Here is a 27,472-nt window from a genome sequence, read left to right on the forward strand (position 1 = left end):
AGTCTTTAAATTTCCTTTTTCAAATATGGCTTATCAAGTTATCACATGTTTTGTTACCTTAGAGACAGACACACGGTTAGTATAATAATTTCATATAGTATTCTATGATTGTTTGCCCACCTTGAGGCGTCTCATGTATTCATTCATCTATGTACAAATTGAGTGATCAAGGTGATTATATGTCGGAGCTCTGCAGCTTCATCAGAGGAGAGAAAAAAGGAGTTTTAAAATTCCTCGGACTAAAAGGCTAAACCATCAAACGTTGTGTCTTCAGCCCCTCTGCTCGCTGTTAGCTTTATTAGCGTAACTTAGCTAACGTTAACATCAGTCAAGCTAACGTTCACCTGGACGTTGGGTTAGCCTAGCTTAGTCTAACTGCAATTCACACAGCTGGTTCACATCTGATTTATTTTCCCCACCATGAAACTTCGCTTTAGCCGAACACCAAAAACACTGCACTGTATTTTAACTTCTTTGTGCCTTCTTTTTTTGCACGTACATGTGGATGGAAGAAAACCCTGATTAAAGCCAACCATGTGAATGTTGCCTGTGAACTAAGCAAGATAATGTTAGCATTAGCCAGCTAGCTAACCTACTTCTTCAGCATGTCTTGCAGCGGGCCTGGCAGGTATTTCATCACTGTGTCCATGATGCTTTCCTCCTCTTCCTCATCACCGCAGCCGGCCGGCACTGCCTTCTTGGGTCGGGTCAAGCTACCGGCTACTGCCTCCTCCTGGGCGGCTGCCGCCTCAGCCTCGGCCTCCTCGCGCTTTTTCAAGCCGTACTGGTGGACAAACAAAGAAATATCAGAGATATTGTAATTGGATGAATATATTATTGTAAAGTTAGAGGGGTAAAGGATGCGTACAAAACACAGGTAAAGAAAACCACCATAGTTTGATGGAACCCACATCACACTGACGTATGATCAAGTGTTCATTAGTCTGGTTTTAATTACTCATCTGACATTATAAAAACGGATTGGAATGTCATGATTGACACCTGAGACTGACTTGTGATTGGTTGAACACATGTATTGGCGGGACTTCAATAACACGACTCGTTCTTCCAATCTCTCTGGCACAAAATGGAAGCATAAGTGTTCTAGATAGTGGGTGGAAGATGCATCGTCCATCTTTAGACTAGGATCGCTACCTGCTGCCTGTATATCTTGTTCAAGTGATGGTATAAATAATTTAAATTTTCTACATTGGTGCCGGTTGATTCAAGCCCCAGAAACAGTGCTTTACTGGAACTTGACTTTGCTGTTGTGGTCACTCTGGGTATTGCAACTTTGGGGATCATCATGAGACCAAGGGGCTCAGAAATCCCTTTTACAAGATGAATACATTTATCTAAATACCAAAATGATTTTGTATGACTCAGATGGGCCTGTGGGAGTTATTTTTTGGATAGGAATCTCATAATTATGAGAAATCCGATAAAACGTGAATGTGTCATAATGCACAAGCACTCCTACTCATCCATCATCCTTCCTATTGAACTCATCCATTGGATCCTTTTCCAGTTTGAGCAGCTGCTAACCCTTTATCTTTCTCTTGTTCCTGTCTGTCTGTCAGCAAAGCAACAACAATAAGAGCAGATGTCTTATCGGTGCTGCTGTGTCCACACTATGACAGTGCATGTCAGATATTTGTGTTAGGCTATATATTGGTGGTACAAAGGCACTGCAGCTTTATGGAATTTTCTTTGCATTGAGAAAAAAGGGAAATTATTGTTCCCATTTAACACAGACAGAAATTTTCAAGTATTTCAGAATCATACAATTTTCCCAAATTAACAGATTTACCGATGTGACTTAGTTCACTCTGTTATCTGTCATCCTGTGATGTGACCAAGTCAAGAGTTTCGGCCTTCAGCTGTGATATTGACATGTCTTACAGTATCTTGCATAATGGGACAAAGCCATGGAAGAGGCTGACGGAAACCTTTCAGTAACGAGCACTTTGGGAGTTTTTCCCTGCTCTTCTTTGTTCTCTTCTGGGAGAGCTTAAGGAGAATCGACGAAGCGAGGGGAGGAGTGCTGCTTTTCGTACCGTCAATTCACAGCAGCCCCTTGGACCTGCATGGCCCATAGACTGCCCGTCTTTCACACCTTCTCTACACTTATTCTCTACATGTATATTCTCACTATAAGTATTCTCAGTTACTCCACAGCTTAACATATTTGAAGAGAGGAATAAACCACTGAATGTGACGTGTCACTAAATAATCACAATGCAAAATCTGAATGTGTTTTAGTCACCAAACACAATGTATAATGTATATCCCTCTTCATAATACATAAACCTCATATGGACCATTGCACTGTAGTTCACAGTTGTACCTAAAGCACTGGAGAGAAAAAAGATCATGGTGGCTCACAGATTTCCACCCGTTTCTGTCTAAAAATTCCAACTGATCTTTATTTATCGTGATTTTGTTCATCTACTGTTCCTACGTCTGCTCTCAGCTCTGTGCAGCTGCTTCCTGATCCTCCATTGATCATTTTATAATCTCAGAAGGTGATAAAAATAACACAAAGCAAATAAAAATAGGGCGATTTCAAACACGGGTCTGTCATACAGAGAGTTTTGCTGTCGTGCAGCAAGAATGTGAAGCGTTTAGAAGCTGCGCTAACATCACAAGACAGAACGGCATCCAAAGTCATCAAACAGATCTGACATGTAAGAAATGTTTGTGGAGGAGGAGGGTGTATTTGCTTATCACCCTCATTTTGCTTTTCATATCTATCTATTAGCACTGATTATTAGAAAATTCCTCTTAAATGTTTTCCTCGTTTGGCCTTTCTTTATATTGGCTACTCTGATGATGGCTCTGTATTTCAGTTATTGATGAATCAAACTCATCTGTCGTTATACCTTATCCCTGATGCCTTGCCTCATCCTTTCCCTCTCTGCCTCCATCTTGGCGTATTTGTCCTTCCTCTCCTCTTCTTGCTGCCTCAGTGCCTCCTGTCGCTCCTCCTCTTTCTTCGCTGCGTCGGGGTCCTCCTCCTCTTTCTCTCCTCCCAGCATCTTGCCCACATCAGGAGGTCCTCCTGAGAAAAGGTGCGAGAGAATGAGAGACAGGAGACACAATGACAGCTGTTACTATTGTTTTTCTTAATGTCAATTTATGGAGAATTAACATTTGAGTTTTCACCATTCAAATATACAATTATTCCTTCAAGTTAAATACAAATATGTGACTCAACATTTGTCAGTAGTGTGAAAATGGTGGCCTGAGGATACAGTTACTCATACTTGAATAGTAGCAGTGTGCAGTGGCAGGGTTTTAGTAATGCTGTTGTCACGACTTAAATCATCTTATGTAGGAAAACATAGGACATTTTTTACGAGTAAAAAAAAAATCTGTAAACTGTTCTTTATATGTGACTTTTTTGACATTTTTAGGAGTTTTCATTTCAACAATCTGAGACATACAAATGTAATTCTGAGAACAATTTATTTTGTCCTAAAAACAGTCCCCTTGAAAAATGGTTGTATAATCTCCCTTTCAATCAACCAATCTAATAAATTTGTGGTTTGTGTTTATAGAATGCAAACTCCTTTAAGTCAATAAAAATCCCCCAAAGTTCCAAAAGCAATTATGATGATATGACCTTGGTGTCTTCAATCGTAGCTACAGACTTGGAATCAAACAATAGATATTTTCTGTAATACTAATATTAATAAGCCCCTGAATATGTCTTCTTCTTCTGCTGTACATATTGGAGTTATACATCCCATAAAATAATGCGTCATGGTGCCAAAACAAAGAAATGCTATGTTGCAAACCAGCGCTGAGGGAGAAGAGGTAGAACTGTCACCAAGCATCAACAGAAAAGACAAGAATAAACAAATAGGAGGAAAGCCTGTGGTCTGAGGGATTTGGGCAAAGACTGGAGCATATAAGAAGTGAGGAGGAAAAAGACGAGAAAAAAGAAGGGAGATGGGGAGTTAGTATTCTGCAGCAAAAAAGACATATTTAGGAAAACAAGGCGAGCATGAGGAGAGGGAGAGAATCTGTCAGAAACTATTGAGTCCAATTAGCTGAGCTGTTCCAGTTAGTGGGATTACCCAGCAGTTTCCGTGGGACCAGAGAGAGAGGGACGGATGGAGTGTGACAAGATAAAAAGATGGAGAGGGGGGGAAAACAGGAGGGAGCTGTGAGAGGAAAACAACAAAGTGTGAGGAAAGGGGAAAAGAAGGTGTGGAAGAAATGAGGTATAAATTAAAGAGTGTTCAAAAAAAAAAGGAAGAAATGGAAGAGAAGGGGAAGATAGGAGGAAGTGGAGGAGGAAGAATAGAAGGGAGGGAGGTAGGGAGGTAGGGGTTGAGATGCAGCCAAGGGGCATGTGAGGAGAGAAAGCAAGCAACCAAAGAGGAAAGAAAGAGTACTCCTTCAGTCTGCAGCTGCCTCCCGGTATTGACTCATCAGCATAATAAAAGTGAAGTGCAGCAAAATGCGCAGAGATAAAAGGAGAGATGGAGGAGAAGAAAGGATGAAGTGGGAAGGGATGAGCGTAGGAGCAACGAAGGAGAACAAGAATGTGTGACAGGGACATAAAAACATAGAGAAACTGATGTCTTTTGAAAGAGAGGGAGACATTTCAAATTTATATAGTTTCAAGTTCTTTTGATTTGGTATGTTTTTTGGATCAAATAAATATAACTAGGCCTATAAAGGATCTGGAGCAAAGCTTGAGAAAAATCATGAGAGGTCTTGATTACCCATGCAAGTTTTTTGTTTTTTAATACCACTTTTTATAAATCATGGGCTGGAACCAGCAACAATATATGTTAACAAAATTACCCCCTCAAAAGATCTCAAATTGATCCGTACTGTAGTCAGTAGAAAAAGTGAAGTGTAGATGACATACTGTGGTCGTGTGGAGGTCATGTATTGGACTATGGTTAAAGTAAAAAATTTTCAGTCTTTTTGCTAAGCTAAGCTAACAGTCTTTGATACTAGAGTGGTATTGATCAAAACTTTAGCAAAAAAGGAAATAAGAGCTTTCCTTAAATGTCTAAATACAAACCACACATTCAAGAGAAGAACAAAGATGGACGCCAACAGAAAGTCTCGCAGATTTGCAGTGCACGGCACCGCAATGAGATCAACATTACACACAAGCATTAAAGAAAAACTAAGGCAGTAGTCTCATGAATGAACCACTTAGATCTAAGAGAAAGAGACAGATGAGGAAGGAAATTCAAGGACAAAGTAAGATATGCAAAGTAAACTGATGTATGAGTGTTTGATAAACAGCACAGCGAAACTGACAGGGCAATATCTGTCCATCCAACCATGATACACTATCTCCTTAAAGGTGCGTGTGTGTGTAGGTAGTGAGGGAGAAATATATCTATAGTGCATGTACAATAAGTGCTTTTATATGCACTGATGGATAAAACTAACTGGTTAGTTCCATTTGGTGAAACACAACTGAGTTCCTGTGTGGTAGAGCAATTGTCTTCACGCGTTTGTGCAGAGTATGTACACGCCCATAAGTGTGTCTTTGCATATGCACATAATATATGTGGGACTTTGCAGTGATTGTAACATTTACAGTGAAGCAGCATTCTGGATAACGACTCATATCCTATTGAAGTGTGACTCTGAAGTGTGTATGTACAACTTTAATCCACCAGCCACCTTGTTCCATATGTACACACTGTATAGAGATGGCTGGTCTACAGCATCCTAACTGAGTTGCTAGGAAACAGCTTGATCGAAATTTCACTCCTGTCATTGGATGATTTTGGCAAACTCTGCAATTAAAAAACTGAATTAAAAGTGGAACAATTAAGAATCAGTTCTTGCAGTGGACAAATGGTTCACTTTCATTGAACTACCCTTCTTGTCTTATACACATAGACTGTATATGATCGGGGAAGACAAGGTCCCGCCGATACACATGCTCAACCAATAGCGAGTAAGTCTCAGCTGTCAGTCAAAAAACCAAAGTTGCTGGAAGAAAGATGTGATGTGTATTTTTACTTTTTAGTTTGGAATATGTCCCATCTGTTGCCATGGAGGAGGTGGGGTAAATGACCTATATGGCAGCCGGAGGAGATCTTAGGTTTGGGAAGCAGTCACATCGTTTAAAACCTATGATTAAGTCAGTAGAGAAATGAGCTAGCATAGTGTGTCAATCAAAATGAATCCCAACAAATTAAACTAAACATATAATGGTTTCTACGGCAATGTAAGAAAAACTGCAGACGCAGGATTCAGGAGCAGCTCATGAGCCCAGTACCTGAATTATCTCTATCTATAGCGCCTGTGTAAACACTGCCATTCAATCCTGTAATTGGAGCAATGACTCACACAATCAGCTAAGCCTCATTGTCAAATGATTGCACAGCTCACAAAAAAAACAACAACCTCCAGTAACTCTTTTAAATTACAATATGCCAACCCAAAACAAACTCGGCCTGGTTTCACAAAATCTTATTAGAACACTGAGATCATCTTTGTTCAGATGTAAAACAGAGAGGATCCTGGGAGACAAAGACTCAAGTTATATTGAGCTATGATCCCAGCCCCTACTTTGTGAGTCATTTGTGAAAGATACAGCAGTGTCCTTTTAAACCAGAATAATTCCATTAAGCTCTCAGGCCGCATCGAGCTACGTTTGAGTGTTCTGAGTGTCTTCACACTTTAGCCCCACACACTGTGTTAGGTTAGGTTGTTGTAGTTGTTGAAATGACGTTGAATATATAAGCTAACAAAAGCCTGTAACAGAATGTTGACAGGTTGACCTTGAACCTGTTTATCATATTTTTGTATAATCCACATTTCAATGAGTCAGAAAAGACAAAGAGGCACTTTGAGGGGAAATTCTCCATCATGCGAAACAAAAGACGGTCAACAAAGATTTGTGTGACTTATAGGCAAAATAAAATGTACAACGTGATAATGACACAAAGTAAAATGAACAGATCTTGAGGTTAACACCGTTCTGATCACCTGCTATAGTCAATTTCTAAGAACATTTCCCATCGCAGCAATTTTCCTTTAATGTTGCCCACAAGCTGAAATTATATCATGATTCTTTCCTTAATACCTGGACATTGCTTCACAGCTGAGATAAAACATGTCTTCTATAATCCTTTTCCTTCTGAAAGTTCTTTGCAAAGTCTTTGTTAAATCCAAAGTCTTGAGGACAAGCGAGAGAGAAAAGTAACCTTGGCTGACTCTGCCAGAGCTTGAACTTTAGACAGCATCAGATAAATAGCTTTTATCTGCTCTTTTCCCACTCTCGGTCCTCAGGAGAACCCCTCTCTAAATACGACGTGTGGTGGGAAAGTGGATAAGTGTAAAGATTCAGGTTTGGCCTTCAGGACAGAAACTATTGTCTCAACACAGCTTATTATAAAGCAGGAAAAAAAGCAGGAGGAATTGGTAGTAAAAGGAGAAGAGAGGAGTTGTTGTTCCACTACTTTACTTCTTTCTTCTCTAATTGGTGGCAGTTTTGCTTTAAGTCAGCTTAAATTTCCCTCAGGTAAAACGGCTCTGCACATTTTATCAGCAGGGCTCTAAGTGAGGAAGCTTTACTTTATATAATATAATATAATATAATATGGTATAATATAATATGACTGCACTCTTCCAGAAATATATGTTGTTTGTTTGTTTGTTTGTTTGTAACTTTTGTCATTATGTTTGTAAGGTTAATGCCTTAAGCTTTATTCATAATTTATTCTTTATTAGGTTCAAAACAGTTTCAACACAATAAAACACTATTCATAACATAATGCCTGCATCTAAGTGCATGTGAATGAGCTCCTTATATATTAAATATATTTAAATGTAAATAAGCATTGCAAAGGTAGCTAATGCACTAAAATATTATGCTTGTATATATTATATTTGCTAATTATTCATCTTTTACAGTACTGTTCATTTGCAAATGTAACTATGCAGCAACCACGACTTTATAGTTGAACTTAATAGAAGCAAACAATTTCCAGAAACAATCAGTAATTCAAGTGTCAGTAATTTTCTTTACATATAATTGGTAAAATACTTATCAAAGAAAACTGCATTTAATGCTTCTGACAGACTTAAAAATTATTATTAAATTACATATGTTGTTGTTTTTAATGTACAATGATGATTGGAGATACACATACTGTATCACATTTCATGAACACTTAACAACAGCATATTAAAACAACATAAAGTACAAACGCTGCCTCAATCTCGCCAACAATTATGAGAGTTAGTGACATTAAACAAGTTCAATCTTACCGTGGGTTTCTCAAAGTGAGAGATAAGTAAGTCATGAGTGAGCAGCAACACAGAGGCAGCCATCTTGAATTTGGTCAATAGAGACCTGCATTGCACTGATGACACACAAGAGGGCAGTTCACGTGTCCCTAATGAAACACAGTAGGCTTCTCAGGTAATGATGATGAGATCTCATAAAGATTCAATGACAAAGTTAAAACATACCAATTTCATTTTGTCACATAGATTAATTCCACATGTAAATGAAATCTTTTTATTCTTCATGGATGATGGAAGTTTGATCTTTGGATTTGAATGTGTTGTGACTGAATGATCAATGTTAGATTTTGCTGCCTTGTCAGAGTCCGACTCACAGGATCAACCAGGACTCTTCTGACGGATTCTGTTCAGGTCGCTTTGCAGATGGTCCCTCTGTCTTCTTGTAGCCCACCACCCCTCAGCAATAAATTACAGTGTTTCCACAGATTACCCAGAGGAGCTGCTGTATCTCAGCCTCTTCCATCAGTATAGTATACACAGTGGTATAGAATAAGACAGTGGTAAATCCAGCAGCCAATCAAACCATACGATAGCAATGTATTTGTGTTGGACAGTGAAGAAGAGCTTCACAACAACACAACTGATTTTATACGTCAGGAAGCGGCTGAATGAATTATTGATAGAATCTCAGTGTACAGTCAAACATGCATGTGAATTTGAACACACAGGAAGATGGGGAAGTGTGTGTGTGTGTGTGTGTGTGTGTGTGTGTGTGTGTGTGTGTGTGTGTGTGTGTGTGTGTGTGTGTGTGTGTGTGTGTGTGTGTGTGTGTGTTTTGTGTGGCCCTGTGGACCTATCAAGCATGAAAGACCTGATTGCCTCAGCCAATCACAATCAGTGCTGCTAAATGGGATTATCTGAACATGGAGGAGATGAGATGCAAGAAGACCATCTCAAGGTGTCCTCGTTTTTATGTCACGTTTAACAGCCCACATATGTTGAAACACGTGCTACAGTAGATGCTGTAGTTTCTAATTTTTAAGTATATAAATCATACAATTAAATTATTATTCTTTTTTCATTTTATTGTTTTCGATTTCCTAAAAGAGCTGGCCACTTCAGCTGATGGTTCTAAAACATGAGTAAATATTTTGGGGGATTATTTTTCAATTAATACAATTGATAATAATAATTATTATTAATTATTATCAATAATTCAAAATAAACCCCACTGTCTATGTCCATTATCATGAATGACCATGTCCCCCAATGTTATACTGTCATAGAGGTCAGTGCAATTCTTTGTTGGTTTTGGTATTTTATTAGAAATAAGAAAAATAAAGAATATTCATTGCCTTCTTATTTAATTTCTCGGAGGGTTCAGAAGCTTCATGCTTTAGTGGACAGCAGTCTTACATTAACATTATCTGATTTGTAATTCAGGATGAACAGTTATAGGAAATTAATGCACAGCACTGAGGTCATGACGAGGTCGTCTCTGGTTCACTGCTTTTCTGTCTTAAATCCTTTCCAAGTGACAGCAGTGACAGCCTTTCTTAAAATTGCCTTCTACAAGCACATCATCCTTGCATCATTTTGCAAAATGGAATGGAAAAAAAACAATAGTGTGTGTGTTGGAAAGCTCTACTCTTAGTGCAGAGTCTAATGGGATTAAATATTAAACAAGTTTTGTTTTTACTGAGTCTTTCACAAAGCTTTAGTCAGGACTAGGCCATTCACTGTCTATTTTGAGAATAATCAGCACAGAGGCTGTCGAGTATTTTCCAGACTGCACATACATTTTATCACCTCTGGTGTCAACCTATAGTGAAATTGCATCTTTATTTATTTTTGTCATCCAAAATAATGACGGTTGCTTTTTTATTCAAGTCAAGTCTATTGAACATATAAAAAAATGAAAAAGAATGATTTACTGATGTGAAAGAATACAGTATAGTTCCTGTTTGTCAGGACATCTATCTATATTTAATGCTATAGCAGACTGGTTTCCCAGTTGGGCAAATCACACATTTTTAATGAGACATAATACAAAAGTTAAAGTTAAAAAATTAAATCTGGTTATTGAATTTGACCACTTACTTCGAGGTTGCACCTCTGACTGAAGGTTTGACTGAGCGTCAAACCTTGGGAATAAAGTCAGCAGAGAAGCACTCAGGAGCAAGATCAATCAACGCACAAGGAAAAACACAGAATTGAAGGTTTGACCAAAAGCTGGGTCATCTTTGTCACGATGAGATTTTTTTAGAAACATCAGTGATTCTTAACATTAGAGCATGTCAACCTTTTCAAGTTATAATCCATATTGAAATAATGAACCTGAACATGAGCATTACATGGCTCCTTCGCACGTGTGCTAATTCATAGTATAAAATAACTATTAAAGTCTAAAGCCACAAAGTGAGGTCGGGCTTTGACACAGCGTTGTTAACACATACTGTTACTGTGTGTTTTTAGGCTGGTAACTGAATACTGCTTTGTGTTTGACATGTTTAGAGGTTCAGTCTGGGACTCACTGACAGCTGCCAGAGGAGCAGACTGGTGGCTGCTGGGATGGAAGATGTGACGCATTACAATTTAAAAAACATGCAGAGTCTCTTGTGGGAGTTCTCATGGCTGGTGTGTAATATTGACTAAAGCTTGTAATGACGTCAGGAGTGAAGCTCTATACTCCAGTCATCTTTAATATAGCAATTTAGCAGGGACTGGTATATTTTGAGGAAAGTGTGAGAATTTAATAATACAAATATAATAAAATGAGTGTTATCTTAACTTGTGCAGCAGCTAACAGGATGACAATGTGTTTTTTTATGCTAACATTGTGCTGTTGATTTATAATAATACAAGTAATTGGTCTCTACCTGCAGAGCTAGCCTTCCTTTTAAATAGCCTTATTTTACATTATCACTGCACGACTGCTGTTTCAGGCTTTCAGGACACTCATTTATTTCTTAATCGTGAAAATATCCATATATAAGCTGTCAGGACATTTTTGTGACAAGTTTTAGGACACCACTGCTGAAATACAGAAACACTAAAAACTAAAAAATACAATTCAAGCTGTGATGTCATTAGTTTTGAGGTATTTTAGTCCTGATGATGGCGCTGATGAAAATATTAAGATTATTACCATCGATCCTGCAGTTAACATGAAGTTCTGAGCCAAATTTCATGGAAATCTGTCCAATTGTTGTAGAAATGTTTTACTCAAAATCATGAATGTCAACCTCATGATGAAGCTACAGAGGAAAAGATTGATGACAATCCATCAAGAAATGTTTAAGATATATCCATTTTGACCAAAATGATGGAATGATCGATTAAATTACAAAATGATGGTAATATAATTTCTTAAATAGATGCAGTGGAAAATATGTTAATCTTCTGTTTTTGCCTTGATTTTATAGTTGACCGTGAAGCTGGACAGGAAACACAGGACAGGATATATAGAATGCAGGACGACATGAGACAATTGTCCCCAGCTGGGATTGAAAGTGAGGACTCTGCTCAGACCACTAAAACACAGGGACACCCAATAATGCATTGTAATTGATTAAGGAATATTTCACTAACATTGATTTATTGACTGACAGGCTCTGGCAGCTGGAGTGATAGCTTAACTGATTGAGTTGCTGGCTAATTGGTTTGTTTCATTATCTGATTTTTGCACCCCCACAGGGAGCTTTAGTGATCAACGCAGTGTCAGCATTTCTGCAGACATTTCTATGGAAATAAGGTTTCTATGTGGACCAGAGCCAAAGGACGCCTATACGTGATGTAGAAACGCATTGCCAGCGGTCGATCACCCGGAAAGACACAGGTATCAGTTGTAAGACACACATACCTTGATATTATCAAATATTCTCACTCTCTCACGTTTTCTCATATACAAAAATCTATACTCTTAAGTAGGCCTGTGCAGTCCATGATTTAACTTGCCTAGAGTAGCAGCACACACACACATCTATCTTATAGCATCTATAAAATATCTGACCAGGCAAAGAACAGACACACCCACACACTCCTGCAAACACCCGCACTGTTAAATGTACTCCAGATGTCCGCAGGCGGAGTGTTGTAAGACTTCTGCGGAGTACAGCCAGCACCCAATGCAATGCAGTTGATTTAAGAATTCAGGGTGCAGACACGAACCACGGCAACTATGCAGAACGAGGCAGCACTCGCATCCTCTGCATCCCAATGAGGACCCAGCACTGCGCTTCAAACTTAACGTCCCAGCTGTAACCACCCCTGAAACCTGAACGAGAGCAGCTCAGCATCACGGTCCCGGCTGACCGACTACAGTGTATGTGCGTGCAGCTGCTACAATATCATCACTGCCACTTTCCTGCCTTTTCCGCTTGAAGCTGTAGCTGACAAGGAGGCTGAATTACAAGACTATAACAAGGACTAATGAGGGGGCAAATAATCGCTGAGATAATATTCTAAAGGATAATACCTGAAGGCTTTAAAGGACAAAAGTCTCATGTTCTTGGCTCTTTATCTCTTGCCTTAAACATTACCAACAGTTGGCTTCAAAAGAATACTCAATTTGTTTAACAATGTCGTATAAAAAAAACCTGACTCACTAACTAACCCCATAACGTCAGCTATCTTTCTGCCTATAAACGAAACAAGTGCATTAAAATAAAGCTAGAAGCAGTGGGGGATCTAGGATTTTTCTAAATTTAGGGGCCAATTATGTATCAGACATCCATACTAATTCAGTAAGGTGCACATTTGCGTCATTCCTTGTTTATTGTTAACTCCTTAGTTTTGGAAAAAAAACTCACACATTGTTATATTTATTGTTATGATTGTGAGTAATTTTGAAGAAAAAAAGACTACTGGCAGGACAGAGGCATTTCAAGGGCTAATCAGATTTCAGCCCCCTCCTCCCACTCCACCCCTGAATCTAAATAAGATTGCTGCGGTCCTGGTAAGGTGACACTTTAAATATAAGAGGCTTTCACGAAACAGGTGCATTATTAGTTTATGAGTAGGCCTAGTGTTCTACTGCTGCTGCTGCTGCCGGTGACCTTCTTCTTCCATCTGCAGCAGTCCTAGCCTTGTTCACTCAGGTCACTGAAACAGGTCACTTTTTCTACGAGAGCAGAAATGTCGAGCAACAAACCAGGAGCAAGGTGTCCGTCCTCCTTCGCATTATGGCACTCTCAAAAGACTTGGTCTTGTTTTTTAATAAGTCTGGATTTTTTTACCCTAAGAGGTTTTTATGCGATGGATGCAGAGATGAAGAAAGAGGGAAATCATAGCTGATGTTTGAAGTGTGGTGCAGCTCGGATGGATTATCTATCGCTTCCCAGTGTCAGCGCCCACAACTACTGGGCTACAGTATAGTATTCGAACAGCTCTGCTGCCCCTGGTGCCGAACATCCCCTTTAAATCCTTTACACTGCAGTGCTGTTAAATCAACCTCCAGCCCGGGCAGACTACTCACCTCCCATCGCAGCTTTCATTACAAAATTCATGATGAAGCAGTTCTGTGTTCTCTTCCTTCACTGGTCACGTTATCAGGGACGGACCTGCAGCCAGGGGACAGAATACAAAAGCTGTATAACTGTGGATACCACCTTTAAAACATTCAGGAGTTTGATGGGGCAGGGAAGAATGATGATTGATAAAAAAATAAAGACCCCTAAAACAAAACAAAACCTTCATATACAAGGGTTGTATGATCTTGAACATTCCAAAAATGTGATCATCTTTATTCCAATTAATGAAAAAGCAGAACAAAATGAATTAACTTGGCTGTACCAGCTTTTTCAGCATCAGCCCAAGGACATGAATTTTACCGAGGCACCTGCGCCCTCGATTTACGACCACACTTCATCCTGTGGGGGTTTATGCTGACATTGCCAGACTGCTCGTGATGTATCGTCATGGAAATAACTCCCAGAATAAAAATGTAAAAAAATAAATAAATGGGGTCCTCACAAAGAAACACAGACAGGGTCAAAGATGAGCAAGTGCTTTTAGTCAGTACATGAACCTCACACAATCGAGCATTAATGTGCAAGACAAAGGGGAGTTTTTTCCGAGATGTTTTACAGTGTGTATATGGCTCTCGTGTAAATATATTAGACAGTGTGGCATTTTATTCTCTTCTCTTATCACTCTTATCTGTTCTTCTTCTCCTGGGACTTACTGTGATTTACTCAGGACCGCTTGACAGTGAATTTATAATAACTTTACACAGAATTCAACATGTTTCTATAAGATTTCTGAGACTTTCTTTGTCCGGGATGATCAGTTGTGAGTATGGAAATATGAAAAAATGTACATTATAATATTTTTATATTTCCATAATTTCGGAAACATATCCACGGGATTTGCTTGGCTCAAAACTCAGTTTATAGCCACCTACTGTACTTCATGTTGTTTTACATAATTCACGACCTAATTAACACTGGTAGTTTTGCTGCATTTTGCCAACGTCCCTGTGCCATTGCAGAAAAATGAAACTTAACTCATCCATCCACTATTATTTTTATACATTATATTTTTTTCATTAACCCAAAGTGGAATCATTGAGCAGCCGAGCGTCTTAAACTCATTTCCTGGTTCCCTTCCTCTTCTTCACCATCATCATCATCATCTGCAGCAGCAGCATCACTTTCTCCTCACATGAACCCTTTTACTCGCTGCACCTGCACGATGAATCTCGGTGCTACATAACACTATTGTACACTACGTGTATTTCTGCAGCCACTGCATCCTCCGCGCACGTACACTGGATCACATACACTGCGTTAGGGAAGCATCAGCATCTTGCACCAACAACCTCCATCCCGTCCCGTACAGTAAAAGCCGCACATCGCCCCCCCTTCTTGTACGAGCATTCTTTACCTTGTTATGATCCTCCTCCCAAGTCTTTATCCCTCCGGAGAAGAAGAAGAGGAAGAAGAAGGAAAAAGCCTCGTCGCAGGGTCACAACCACCTTTATTTGTCCTCCCTCTGCGGGATGAGGGGCAAAAGCAAGTTGTGTGTGTGTGGACGTGGGGTCGGTATGGTGGCTCCTCTCTGGCTCTCAGTTTGCAGACATGCCGGTTGTGTCAGAGTCAGGCTGCAGCGGCGGAGGAAGAGGCTGTATTCCTGCAGGAGGAGATGAGAGCATGCAGAGGGAGAGAGGGGAGGGAGGGAGTGCATGAATGGAACAGCACCCTGGCAGAAGGCTTCTCTTTAGTTTCCAACAAAATGCAAAAAAGGTGTAACATTAGCTTATTTTAAGTACTTTTTAAATGACAAAATATGCCTTCTAAACATAGTGAGCACGAAAAACCACATCCAATTATTTACATAAGATTTTTCTGTATGTCAGCACAGTTCTTATTTCACCATTTCCAAGTTAATCTAAAGGATCCAAAAGATTTTTAATATATTTGACTGTCTCCCGAAAGAGATATTTCTTGTAAAAATGACTTATTCTGTTCAAATGACATGTGATATGCAGATTTAAAACATCAGAATTAGATTTAATTTGTCATTATCAGGCCACAACCTGGCTTATTGAGCTGCAGGGTACATGCTGGCAAATAGTTTTCTGTTTCCACAGTCAGCAGATGCAGAGTAATATTACAATGGCACTCAGTAGAGCGCATACCCACCGCCAAGGCCCAAGTAACCCTAAAGTGTACCGAATTGTACACGCTCATAAATATCATACCCCTAAACATGTTTAATTTTCATCAAGATTCCATGAATTATTCCCAAGGAATATGGTGCAAAATGCCAAATCTTGCAATGGTAAAAAAAAAAGTGGTTCTGCTGCCTGATCTGGATTCATACCAACATTTAATGGATTATTCACTGACTCATACTGCGTCCTTCCACCATTTTTTTTCGGAAATACATCTTGTAGTGTTCGTGTAAATGTGCTTTTAAACACACAATCTAACCAACAAGCAAAAGGACAGCAGTGTTCACTTGGGGTCATTTTCTTTTTTACTGCCCAGGTTTGGTTTTTGCAGGTGCTAAGTGCAAAATATGCTCCGAAGAGCTGAGAGGAAGTTGGATGATCTGTGGGTTTGTCACTTCCCGTACCTTTGAATTGCATCTAGTCATTTGGTCCATTGTGGATATAAAATATTGATCATAGCAGTTTTGGCAGCTGGTTTGAAAAGTCTCCCTGGGGAGTAGCTGGCATGTTGTGCTTTGTCTTTTAGTGTTTGCAACAAACATTTTGTTCGCTTCTTCTGTTCCACCACTTTCATTTCAGGCAGCTCTTTGTGTTGTATCCATAGATATCTGCAATAAAATGGGTAGATATGTCAGTCATGAAATGGCACTGACAGATGATCTCAACCCCTTTTTTCCAAAGGTGACAATAAGAAGGCTCTAAAATAGTTATAACAATAAGAGGCTTCAGGTTTGTGTCAGGTGAAATCAGATGCTTGAGATCATTTGAAACCTTTTCATTTCCTCTTCATCTGCAGGGATCTGTGGTGAAATGTCAGCTGTCTCAAGATTTTACTTGAAAATATTTTCTTGGCAGAATTGAGAGGATTCTGCTGATGCTACAGCTCCCCAGGGAAGTCAGTATCAGATTGTATCATTCTTTCCTCTAAATGGTTGCATTACCTTGTATTTTTCCTTTTGTTTTTTTAATCTTGAAACTTTTGACAATCATTCCAAACTGTCAAACTTATCATGACGCAAATTATTTGCTGGAGTCAATATGGGAAGTGATGACATTGGTAGCAATCTATGAGTGTTAGTGATGTGCATGAACAGACGAGCACAGAGATTTTTTCTCAAAAAAAAGCTCCCAGACAAGAAAACAAAAGTCCATATGATCATATCATTGTTCCTTTGATGTAGTCATATTATTGCCCATTCTTTTCTTTCACACTCAAAAAGATCATTCTGATAACAGGTTTAAACAGGGGGTTATGTGCACTGTACTCTCAGAAACCCACTTATTGGTAAAATCGTAAAATATAAAAAACACATTTTCATGTATATATATATATATATATATATATATATATATATATATATTTGAAATTGACCTTTAAAGCTGGATTATCTGAATTTTCACCACTAGGGGGCAGAGATATTCTAAATCAACCTCACTGCAACAAATTTAAAGCTTAAAGAGATGTTTCTGTGCTATGGTTTACTAACATATTACCAGTTTATACATTCAGCACAAACAGAGCAACACGAGCAGATTGAGGGCAAACATAAAAGTCAAAGAATATATTAATCACTTGAAACTAACCTTGTTTCAAATGATACGCTCAACCTCTAGCTCCAAAATAAGCCTTGCAAATGTCCCTGCAAATGCTTGCAAAGTCCTTGCTTCTGTAACATTGCTGCACTTTGCACTCATACTGAGTCACACAGGCCAAGAGAGAGCACACAGAGGGCCGAGGGGAGCTTAAACTGCTCCCATCTCCCATCAATTAATCAAGACCTAGGAGGCAGTGTGGCTGTGTCCAGTCAACACACTCTGGCACAGGCATCCATCACCTTGTTTGTAGCCCAGGAAGGCTTTGAAACAACAGCAGCAAACGTGGTTGTGCTTGCGCACACACAAACACAGACACTCTGTTGTTGTCCTCTAACCGTCCACCATACTGTCATATAGTTTTGTTTATTATTTTACATGCCTATGATTTATAGTCCCCTGGTCTGAAGGTCAGACTGGGCTGTTTATGTTCTTGACCCATATTCACTGTACTATTGTTTCTAGGACAGTGAAAAAAATGTTTCACATCCATGCTGTCTCGTATTTATCCCATTCTTAAAAAAAGCTTTTAAACAGAAATGCAGAGTTTGCACTTGCGTTAACTATTGTGGTTTTAACAGCATTTCACTCTGGGCGTCTGTTGACACTTAACACTTTTGAATAGCACAATATGCAAACAGCCAGGTGGTAATCAGACACCCTGTACTGTTCTGACTCATTGTGTATTGGGGATATGTTTATTTTATTCTTCGTCTGCCTTTTTTTGTGACACTCACAACAGGAATTCAAACGGCTGTATTTTCCTTAATTCTCTGTGTGCATGTGGCCTCCGTCCAAGTAATGAGTCACCATGAGCATGTGCCAAAATAGAAAAAGTTACCAATCTACTCCTAAGCTACTGGAACGAACACACTCTGAAAACACTGCCTGCACTGCTGGTGGGGCAAACTGCAAGACACACACAAACAATGAATGCCATTTAATAATAGCATTAGCATTTTATACCAAAATATGTATAGCTGAGCTCCGCAGGGACTGGATGCCATTCAAAAAAGGGCAGATTAACATAGCACTGCTGACAGCGCGTCTCCACGTAAGGCCAAAATATCCTGAATCAGAGCGCTGCCATCTTGTGCATTTGGAGCCAGCAGTATCCAGAAGATAAAAAATGTGAATATTTGCTAATTAGCCTGAAACAGTGAAGTAAATCAAAACCTACATCCCTGCAGCCATGATGCTAGCATGATTTGCAGCAGTACATCTCTCACACCTTTGCTAGCATGAACCTAGAATAAAATGATAGGTAGATTTGAGTATATTTGATCAAATATTTTTTGTGATCAAATGTTTGATGAATTCTGTTAATGTTTGTGATCATATGAAACCTAAAGCTTAAACTCAGTCTCACTGTATTTACATGCAGCAACATTATTGACAAAAGAAAAGAGAGCTGTGTTTGGCCTCAGGTCCATAAAAATGTCTGACCCGTGAATCCATCTCGCCTTTTCCAGTGTTCAATACTGATACAGTAATCAACACTGGACTGCTTTCTTCCGTCACAGCTGCTGTCAAATGAAACGTGGATTATGTTGCAGGACAGCAATTTAGCGCTGCTGTGCCATTTCTCGAGGCAGCATGTAACAAAAAAAACGATTGATGTGTCTGCATGAGTAGATTCTCAGTAAATAACCTTTGAAATCCTCTCACTGAGCCTTTTAGTTACAGTATAGTAGTACAACATATATGTTACAGTGGTATGTCAGCCAACATTTGTCTTTTTAATCTTATTTTCCAATTAACAGATTATAGAAAGATCACAGAATGTGTGGTTTGTGCATGAGATGTATTTTTACAGTCACATCTGTACATAACAGATGGCCTGTGATGCTGACACACAGCCAGCAGTCCCACCTCTACTACCTCTGATTCATTAAGTATCATCTAATGAAACATGTGGTGGGATATGTAATGACTCAAATCCGTTTCATTGTGATAAAAATATGCACACTGTTTTTTTGTAGCAATGTGCTGGCTTCAGTCTTGCATGTAACAGAGCCCCACCCTAAACAGTTTTTTTTAAATCAAATATTCAAAAGAAAAATAGATAATGTAACTGCAGCAGATGTTGCCTTCTTTTTCTGCGACAGCTGTCATCACTGTACAATTACATGCATATACACATGCTGAGGCACTTGCACTTGAATTGGATACAAATTAGACAAATGTACCCCAGGTGAAAAACCCACAATCCCTAGTTCTGATGCCTTATCGAATCTAGGCCACTGTGTCTAAGGGCGTTTCCGTACCTACATTGGTTGGTCTCTACCCTTTGACTTTTCATTTCAGTTTGAACTAGAATAACAAATATGCCTCGAAGATTTCTAGTCTAATCAAAAGAAATGGTCTTGGTACGAATCAAATGAACCATGGTTTGGATCATTAGCAGCGTGAAAGTTTCTTCTATAAGCATCTCTCACAAGCCTCTGCTTGTTGCTCATCGTGTCATTTTGATGTAATTCTCTTATCTTTTTTCATGCCAAGATTATTTGCTTTTTGAGACGTGATTTTAATCGTAAATTACAGGCTCCGTCCTTCAGATGAACCCTACCCATCACTGACTGGATGAACACACTGGACATTGCAAGCAGGGCTGTCATTGATCTTTGCTTCTTCGCCACGAATAATACCAGAATGGCACACATATGTTCTTAAACCAGAACTCACAGTGTTGCAATATCATCACAACAAATTCTACACATTTTTGATTCAATGTCATTCAGAACTGCTGTGCCATTTTAAATCACAATGGTTAGACATGCCTTCATGTTTTGTTTTGTGTAGGTGTTGAGAATGGAAATGTTGCATTACATCAAATAGATTTTTTTCCCCTGTTGGACAGGGTCAACTGCAGGACGCTAGAAATTCTTGCTGACACTTTACATCTGTAATAGGATGCGCCTCCTTGATAAACCTTTATGACATCCCTGCTCTCACCCTATCCCCTTGCAGACTCAAGCAAGTCTCTTCATAGTTACTGTCCCAAAATAGCTCAAAGGTTTTATCCGCTCCTGGGTGTTAGAAAAGAAAGCTATTATGACCCGCACAATGAGCCTGTGTGAGCAACTTCACAGCTTTAAGAATCCAGAAACTGGTTTTATGATTCTTTTGTAAATTTATTTGGTGTTATGTTCGGTTGTAGGATATTTCTCTTTTGGTCAGAATGAAACTCCTTCGTGAATCAGAACATTGCAAGGTGAAAAAGATTTCATGTCCTGGTGATGTCTTTGGTGACTTTAGTGTCTGGAAAGCAGAGGCACAAAATTCATATTTTAAAGTGTAGATTACAATATTAATGTTCTCATGCTCAATTTATTCTCAGGCTTTTAGGTGGTCTGACAGCCAAATTTGCCATTTGCCTTCATACTGTATAGTGGGTCATATTCTTCCATCTGAAGGGCACGGCGGCCTCTGTCAGGCTATTCTGTGAAGTCAGAGGGGAGGAGTCGTTAGCTTAGGGTATTAGTCTGCTGTCCATCATTTCTGCTGCGCTCTGAGGTCCCCAGAGACACTGGGAGAGCGAAGGAGGAGGAGGCGAAGGGAGGGAACGATGGAGGGGCGAGGAGGAGGTAGAGGGATCGCATGTAATTGTGTGTGTGTGTGTGTTTTGTGTGCTTGTGTGTGTGTGTGTGTGTGTGTGTGTGTGTGTGTGTGCGTGCATGCGTGTGTGTGTGTGTGTGTGTTAGCGTGTGTGTGTGAGCATGTCCATCAACCCATATAGGACCTCTGAAGTCCCAGACAGAGGGAGGTGTGCACTGCTGCAATGCGTAAAGGCATCGCAGCCTCACGGCCTCATGCAGTCGGCACACTGACTGACTGACTTGAACGGCTGAATGACTTGTTGACAGACTGCATCAGGGATTTATACCATTTATACTGTTTCCTAACAACCACAGGTGATGCCTTCATTCAGATCCATTAACCGTAGCCCTTTTCCACATATAGATATAATCCTTATACTAAATAAGTTTCATAACCACAAAAAAATCATGTTGTGTGTTTTGTTAGAACCTAGTTGCTGGCAAAGAGTTAAATATTAAGAGAGCTAATTGTAAGGAAAAGTGTCAATTTCATGACAATGTTTCTCGTTTTGCAGCATCTCATCTATAACATCTTAATCAATCATCTCCTTTGTGTCTTCCTTATTATTTTAAAATTTTGCACATTTACTCGTCCCATAGTAGGCGACCCATAGGAAACAAAGCATCTGATAATAGATATTTTGTTTCCTTTTCTTCATTTAAATCTTAGTTAGAAAAGTATATTCTCCTCCAGAGAAGATGTTTGCTCTATGTGGTCATTTATTGTCATTTAGATGCATTAACACCCAAAAGTGTTTTGTATTAATGTTCTTAGACAGGTGTACTAAATCATCACCAATTTAGTTTTTTTCAGCTCCTGCAGCCTTTAAAATGAGTTGAACCATGTTTAATTGTAGTCGTAATATAATTTTTTTTATGTGTACTGTGATTTGTCCTTGCTAATATGCAGGTGGATTTTGTTCAATGTACTTGTGTGCTGATGTTTCTTCTGCAGTTCTATTGAGAGTGTTGCATGTAGGAGGATTCGTTAATTAAACATGTAAATCCCCATTATTGGAGTTTCGAGGTTTCCACTCAACCGTGACACCGGCATTCACCATATTGTGGTGTCAAGAGATCATTCGCTCCCTGAGGTCCAACAGCATGGCGAAGGAGCTATGAAGGAAGCAGCTCAGTGTGACAACTGGAAACCCTCCAGAGAGAGGAGACAACGCTCACTTGTGGGTAAAAAAGATAAAGAAAGAGTGATAAAGTGTGAGGTTACTGCATCTGCTTAACTAAATTTCCTCTCTTGCTCTTGATAAGTGGGACAAAAAGGGAAAGGAAAGGGTGCAGCTTTGGGGCCGAGTCCCAGCATGGCCACAGTGCAGAAGGTGTGCGAGGACAGTAACCACTGTGCCGTCTGTTGATGCAAAAACATGACTGGGGCTGGACCTCTCGGGTTGCGTTTGCTCGATTGCCCTGGTGGCTGCTTTGTCCACATCTTTGAACTGCAGGGTGTGAGCAGTGCAAATCCCCATAGCTGTCTCTGTATCTTCCCCTGTACCTGTCTGAAATAGGAATGAAATACTGCAGGAGGCTGGGCCCCCCACTCTCCTATACAAAAACACTTGGAAAGAATCCAGAGTGGAGCGCACCGTGCCCTAGAAAGCTAGTGCAGTAGAACTGTCACGGAGCAATGCAGTGAGGAGGGGAACGTGAGCGTTAGACGGTGGGAGCCGGATTCACACACCACCCACCACACAAGCAAAATATGAGCATGAAAGGTATTGCAGTGGACAGCAAGAGCAGAGGGTTAGATTTCCTCTGAGCAGATTTATGACAGAGTTGAATAAAAGCTGTAATAATGCAGCTGGGACCATCCTGCCCTGGTAACCCTCATGGGAGGTCAGGAAACGCTGCTGTGACCAGAATAAAAACAATATCTGTCTGAAAGAATAAAGAATTACATTTCAAGATCTCGACGTGGTGCAACGTGTAGCCAGTGCATTTATTTATTTTACTGAATATAAGTCTAAACTACGTTTGCTGAAGCATGGCACACAAGCACAATGCAAAAGTAACAACACAACTGCCTTGTTGTGGCTTTTGCGGTTGTGTTGTGGCTTTTGCTGTTGTAGCTTTTGTGGTTGTGGCTCTTGCTGTTGTGGCTTTTGCTCTTGTGGCGTTTGCTGTTGTGTTGTGGCTTTTGCGGTTGTGGCTTTTGTGGTTGTGTTGTTTCTTTTGCTGTTGTGTTGTGGCTTTTGCAGTTGTGTTCTCCATTAATGCACTTGTGTGAGACGTCCCTGTACTAAACACTGTTACATTGACTTTGTTACAATATTTATTGGACACTATAAAACGCAGAGAAGAATTGATGATTGCACATCAGTCGATGGCTTGATCCTGAAGCTCATCAGCTTTAAGCAGCTCAAATGACAACATTTGCGGAGTGTCCCAAATTTAAAATGGCAGTGTGGTCACAGAGCGGTGAGTGTGAGCTATCTCTCAGACTGCTGTGAATGCTTACATTAGCTTATTGTGACAAAATGATACTGCCCTCACACAGCCACCCACCTAACTGAAAAAGCATAAAGAATTGGATCAGGAACAAAAAGTCCAGTTTGCCTGAGGAGACAAACTGCAGTGAAGACAGTTTCAGAGCAGACAGGTTGTGCCTGCCTGAAAGTGACTTTCTCTTATTGTAGAATATACTTCACTGAAATCATTTACACAAGCAGACAGACAGATCAAGGTTGAACTTTCATTATAATTTTGTACAGTAAATGATAAAAAGACCTACAGTAATGTTAACAAGGTTTGTTTAGAGTAAAAACTGCCCAACCAAAGAGAAGAAGTGGTTTTCTCTTCATTCGGTGGAGTAGCAAAAGCAAAAATTTAACTTCTACCTTTTCAGCCTCAATCCAATCTTTTCATGAATTCACGGGGGACACAAATCAGACAGGACTTCAAAACACAGACCTGTGTTAGAAGCACACTGTTGTGTCCTTCCAGTGTATTCAAGTGTCCAACCAGGTATTGTTTGAACTGAAGTCAGAGAAGAGATGCTGGAGTGACTGCAGAGATGAACAGAAGGAGAAGAAGAAGAGCCAGCATGGAGAGTGATGCATGAGATATGAGAGACCCCCCCCCCCGCTTTTAGAGCGTTTACTTTGTGCGTATGTGCATCTATGCATATATGAATACGTTTGTGGGTTTTCTCGCTCCCATGAGCATTAGGGTGTGAGTGTGTGTGTGTTGGATGTTCAGTGGAGTCATTCTAATTAATAGCCAAAAGAGTTTGGCTGAAAGCAGGGTCCTTAAATTAGAAAACTCTCTGTCGTCCAACTTGGCCGGGGGAAGTAGCCACAGTAGCACCCATGTTCCTCAGACTCATAACAACAGTATGTTAAATATCTTTATGAAATCTGTTTTTGTTGCCTCTCCGGGACCTTTTCTCCTGCATAAGTACCGACCATGTCAGGAGCAGAAGACCTCATGGGGACCAGAGCCTGATCCTTATGAGGTTCAGGTTCCTGGTTAAGGTTAGAGGTACGATGTGAATTGTGGTCAGGCTGAGGTTAGGGTTAGGCATGAATTGGTCATGGTTAATGTTAGGGGACAATATTTTCAAGGGGTTGAATAGAGAGATATGTATTTGACCCTGGATTTAGGGTAAGAGGACAGGGAAAGGGGGTAGGATGTAGAATTGAAAAAGAGTAAAAGAAGATTAGGTTAGGCTGTCCCCAATGAATGGAAGTCAATACAAAGTCCTAATAAGGATAGATAAACATGTGCTCATACACTCCATCCAGCTCACCAATGATAGAGATGCACTGACAGAGCAGTTTTAAAGATTTTAGCCCCTAATAAATACACAAAGAAAAATCTGGTAAACCAGCCTCTTGTTTTTTTCTATTTCCATCACACCGTTTAGGGTTTTATTACGATGAGAAAAGATAACTCATTCACTTAATCATCTTATATCAACATGCAGAAATCTTAATCTCACCAAAACACCAACAACATCTAAGACTCATAAACACTGTAGTGTGACAAGAAATGCAGCTTTCATTCTGCTGCTGGCAGTACCACGTGACAGTCATATGTTGTAGTGTGTGTGTGTGTGTGTGTGTGTGTGTGTGTGTGTGTGTGTGTGTGTGTGTGTGTGTGTGTGTGTGTGTGTGTGTGTGTGTGTGTGTTTGTGTACCAAACATGAAAATGCAGACCATGGCCTAGGGGTCTCACTCATTTTTAAATATTGACATGGCGTCTGGGACATCACTCAATGTGTTTCTGCAGGGAACTTATAAAAGTCTATATGAGCATTTCTTGCCCTTGATTTGGAGGAGTTACAAAAGAAAAATTGAGTGAATGTAGAATATGTTACACAGGAGAGTGGCCAAGAATAATGGAGAGAAGTCTAGTTGTTACTTAGAGTTATATTAATTCATCTCCCAAGAAACATTTAGTTAAAGGAAAGGAAAATGTGAGTTTATGTGTAATGTGATTTTAAATGCAGGATTTTTACTTGTAGGTTAATGGCAGATGGTAAAAGATGGTGATTGAATGGTCACATGGAAAAGTCACTTCATTAATCAAGTGCGTGTTTGTCACAGAGGAAACAGGAAGTAACAGGGTATTTATATATGTATACATTATACTATGTTTTAAGTATAGCACACACACTCAGACACACACACACCATTGCTGAGATATACAATACATGCCACCCACAGTCTCCCTCAGTCTCTCCGCTGTAAAATGACCCCCTTCTTCCATGAATCAGTGTTTATTGATTATGTTTTATGTCTGGTCCCTGACACACACACACAAACTGCTGATGGGGTGAGCTTTCCAGTGCAGGGGAGCTTTGTGAATACATTATACAGTATGTACACTCAGAGGGGCCATGCATATTTGATGGCTATAAAAAGGTGAGGCTGGGGGAGAGTTATGAAGGTACTGCTCATTCTCTAAGTACACACTTCCTATTTCCACAAAACTGTGTGGCATTATTTAGAATAGTACATATATTTTTATTACAAAACACATGAGGACATTTTTTTTGTTGAGGTAAAAATATATATGAGCAAAGACAACAAAGACAGTGTCTGCACTGTCATCGTTTTGCTCTTATTCAAAGTTTCACCCTCAAATACTGAAAACAGTCAGTGAACAGTGTGTCTGTTTTAAAGCTTTGTCTGGACTAAAAGCATTTTCCCCCTCGTCTAAATGACTCTGTTTGCTCCGGCTGAAAACGCCCATGCAGCCTCGCCCTGCTTTACATGTGACTTTGCAGATATGATGTGTGTCCTTGAAAGAGACCTTGGCTGGCATTGCAGTCATGATGATGGCAGAGAAACCGGCACACTGGCTTTGCTGCTGCCCCTCAGTGGACAATATAGAAAAGTGCACCTGAATGCAGGATGGTTTTTGCATCATGGGATTTCCCCAGGAGACAATTTATTATAATCTGAGTTGTCATTGTAATTGTTTTTCTGAGAATGAAGGTATAACAATCATACAAAGCATGTTTTTTCACTTCAGTGAATGAGGAACTCATTTTGAATGAGGAACTCATTTTGAACGGAAAACTCATTTTTTATAATAAGTTTAAAGATATCATATATGATGGGGAAGTGAAACAGTTTGTTAGAATTAGAAACTTAGAGCCATGCTGTGACTTGCCCCCCCCCCCCCCCCCCCCCCCCCCCCATTATCTCTTTATCAGTGATGCAGCAGAATTGTGTTGAAAAAAAGTGGCGGCCAAAGAAAGAGAAATGGAAGGTACATTAAAAGGAGGTCAGATAAAGCAGTGCAGAGCAGTAACAGTTGATAATCTGTGTCTGGATGGGATTTTCTTTATCTACTGTGTTTGTTTGCTGCTGTTGTTCAGTTGCTCAGCGTCAGATGGGGGGGGAAATCCTGCCTGTTATCACAAAACTCTAACTACAGTAATAAGCTGATCTCTGAGCGAGAAGAAAACTACCGCAGGGGGGTTCTTTACACTGTTGGAACATAGGTGTGTGTGTCTGTGTGTGTGTGTGTGTGTGTGTGTGTGTGTGTGGGGGGGGGGGGGGGGGGGGGGGGGGGGGGGGGGGGGGTGTTGAGAATGAGGAAGAAAGATGCCTTGTGGGTACAGCGGGGGAGGGAGAGGTTGGTTGCTGGGAGCTGCTGGAGTTCAGGCCTTGTCTACACAACTGCATGTGCAAAATGTCTGCACTTGTGTGGACAGGGCCTTACTCTGTGCATTAGATTCAGAGTTTCATTGTTGTATGTGTGCTTTCTATTTTGTAGTTAAAACATAACTTTTATATACCTGTCTGAGACTTTTATGACCTGAACCTTTTGTGACCTGAACCCTGTATGACCTCCCTATTACCTTTATGACCTTTCTATTACTTATTGACTGTCCAAGGAA

General features: G+C 39.9%; 1 protein-coding gene across 1 annotated transcript; it reads right to left on the reverse strand.

The window, feature by feature from the left end:
* Positions 1-444: 444 nt before the first annotated feature.
* Positions 445-15,266, reverse strand: cplx2a (complexin 2a). The gene is made up of 4 exons (XM_020084370.2): positions 15,127-15,266; positions 13,718-13,802; positions 2,883-3,061; positions 445-784 (listed from the first exon to the last, which is right to left on the reverse strand). The coding sequence occupies exons 2-4, from the start codon at positions 13,746-13,748 to the stop codon at positions 593-595; spliced, it is 402 nt and encodes a 133-aa protein (XP_019939929.1). The 5' UTR covers positions 13,749-13,802; positions 15,127-15,266; the 3' UTR covers positions 445-592.
* Between the last annotated feature and the right edge of the window lie 12,206 nt (positions 15,267-27,472).

The sequence above is a fragment of the Paralichthys olivaceus genome, chromosome 8, assembly GCF_024713975.1.
Source record: "Paralichthys olivaceus isolate ysfri-2021 chromosome 8, ASM2471397v2, whole genome shotgun sequence".
NCBI classification, from domain to species: Eukaryota; Metazoa; Chordata; class Actinopteri; order Pleuronectiformes; family Paralichthyidae; genus Paralichthys; species Paralichthys olivaceus.

Bases quoted from the DNA above. Each gene is read 5' to 3' on its own strand.
- cplx2a (XM_020084370.2), bottom strand. From the start codon at position 13,748: ATGAATTTTGTAATGAAAGCTGCGATGGGAG. The intron at 3,062-13,717 runs GTGAGTAGTCTG...ACCTTTTCTCAG, and splicing joins AATGAAAGCTGCGATGGGAG to GAGGACCTCCTGATGTGGGC. The intron at 785-2,882 runs GTATAACGACAG...TTTGTCCACCAG, and splicing joins GGCAAGGCATCAGGGATAAG to TACGGCTTGAAAAAGCGCGA.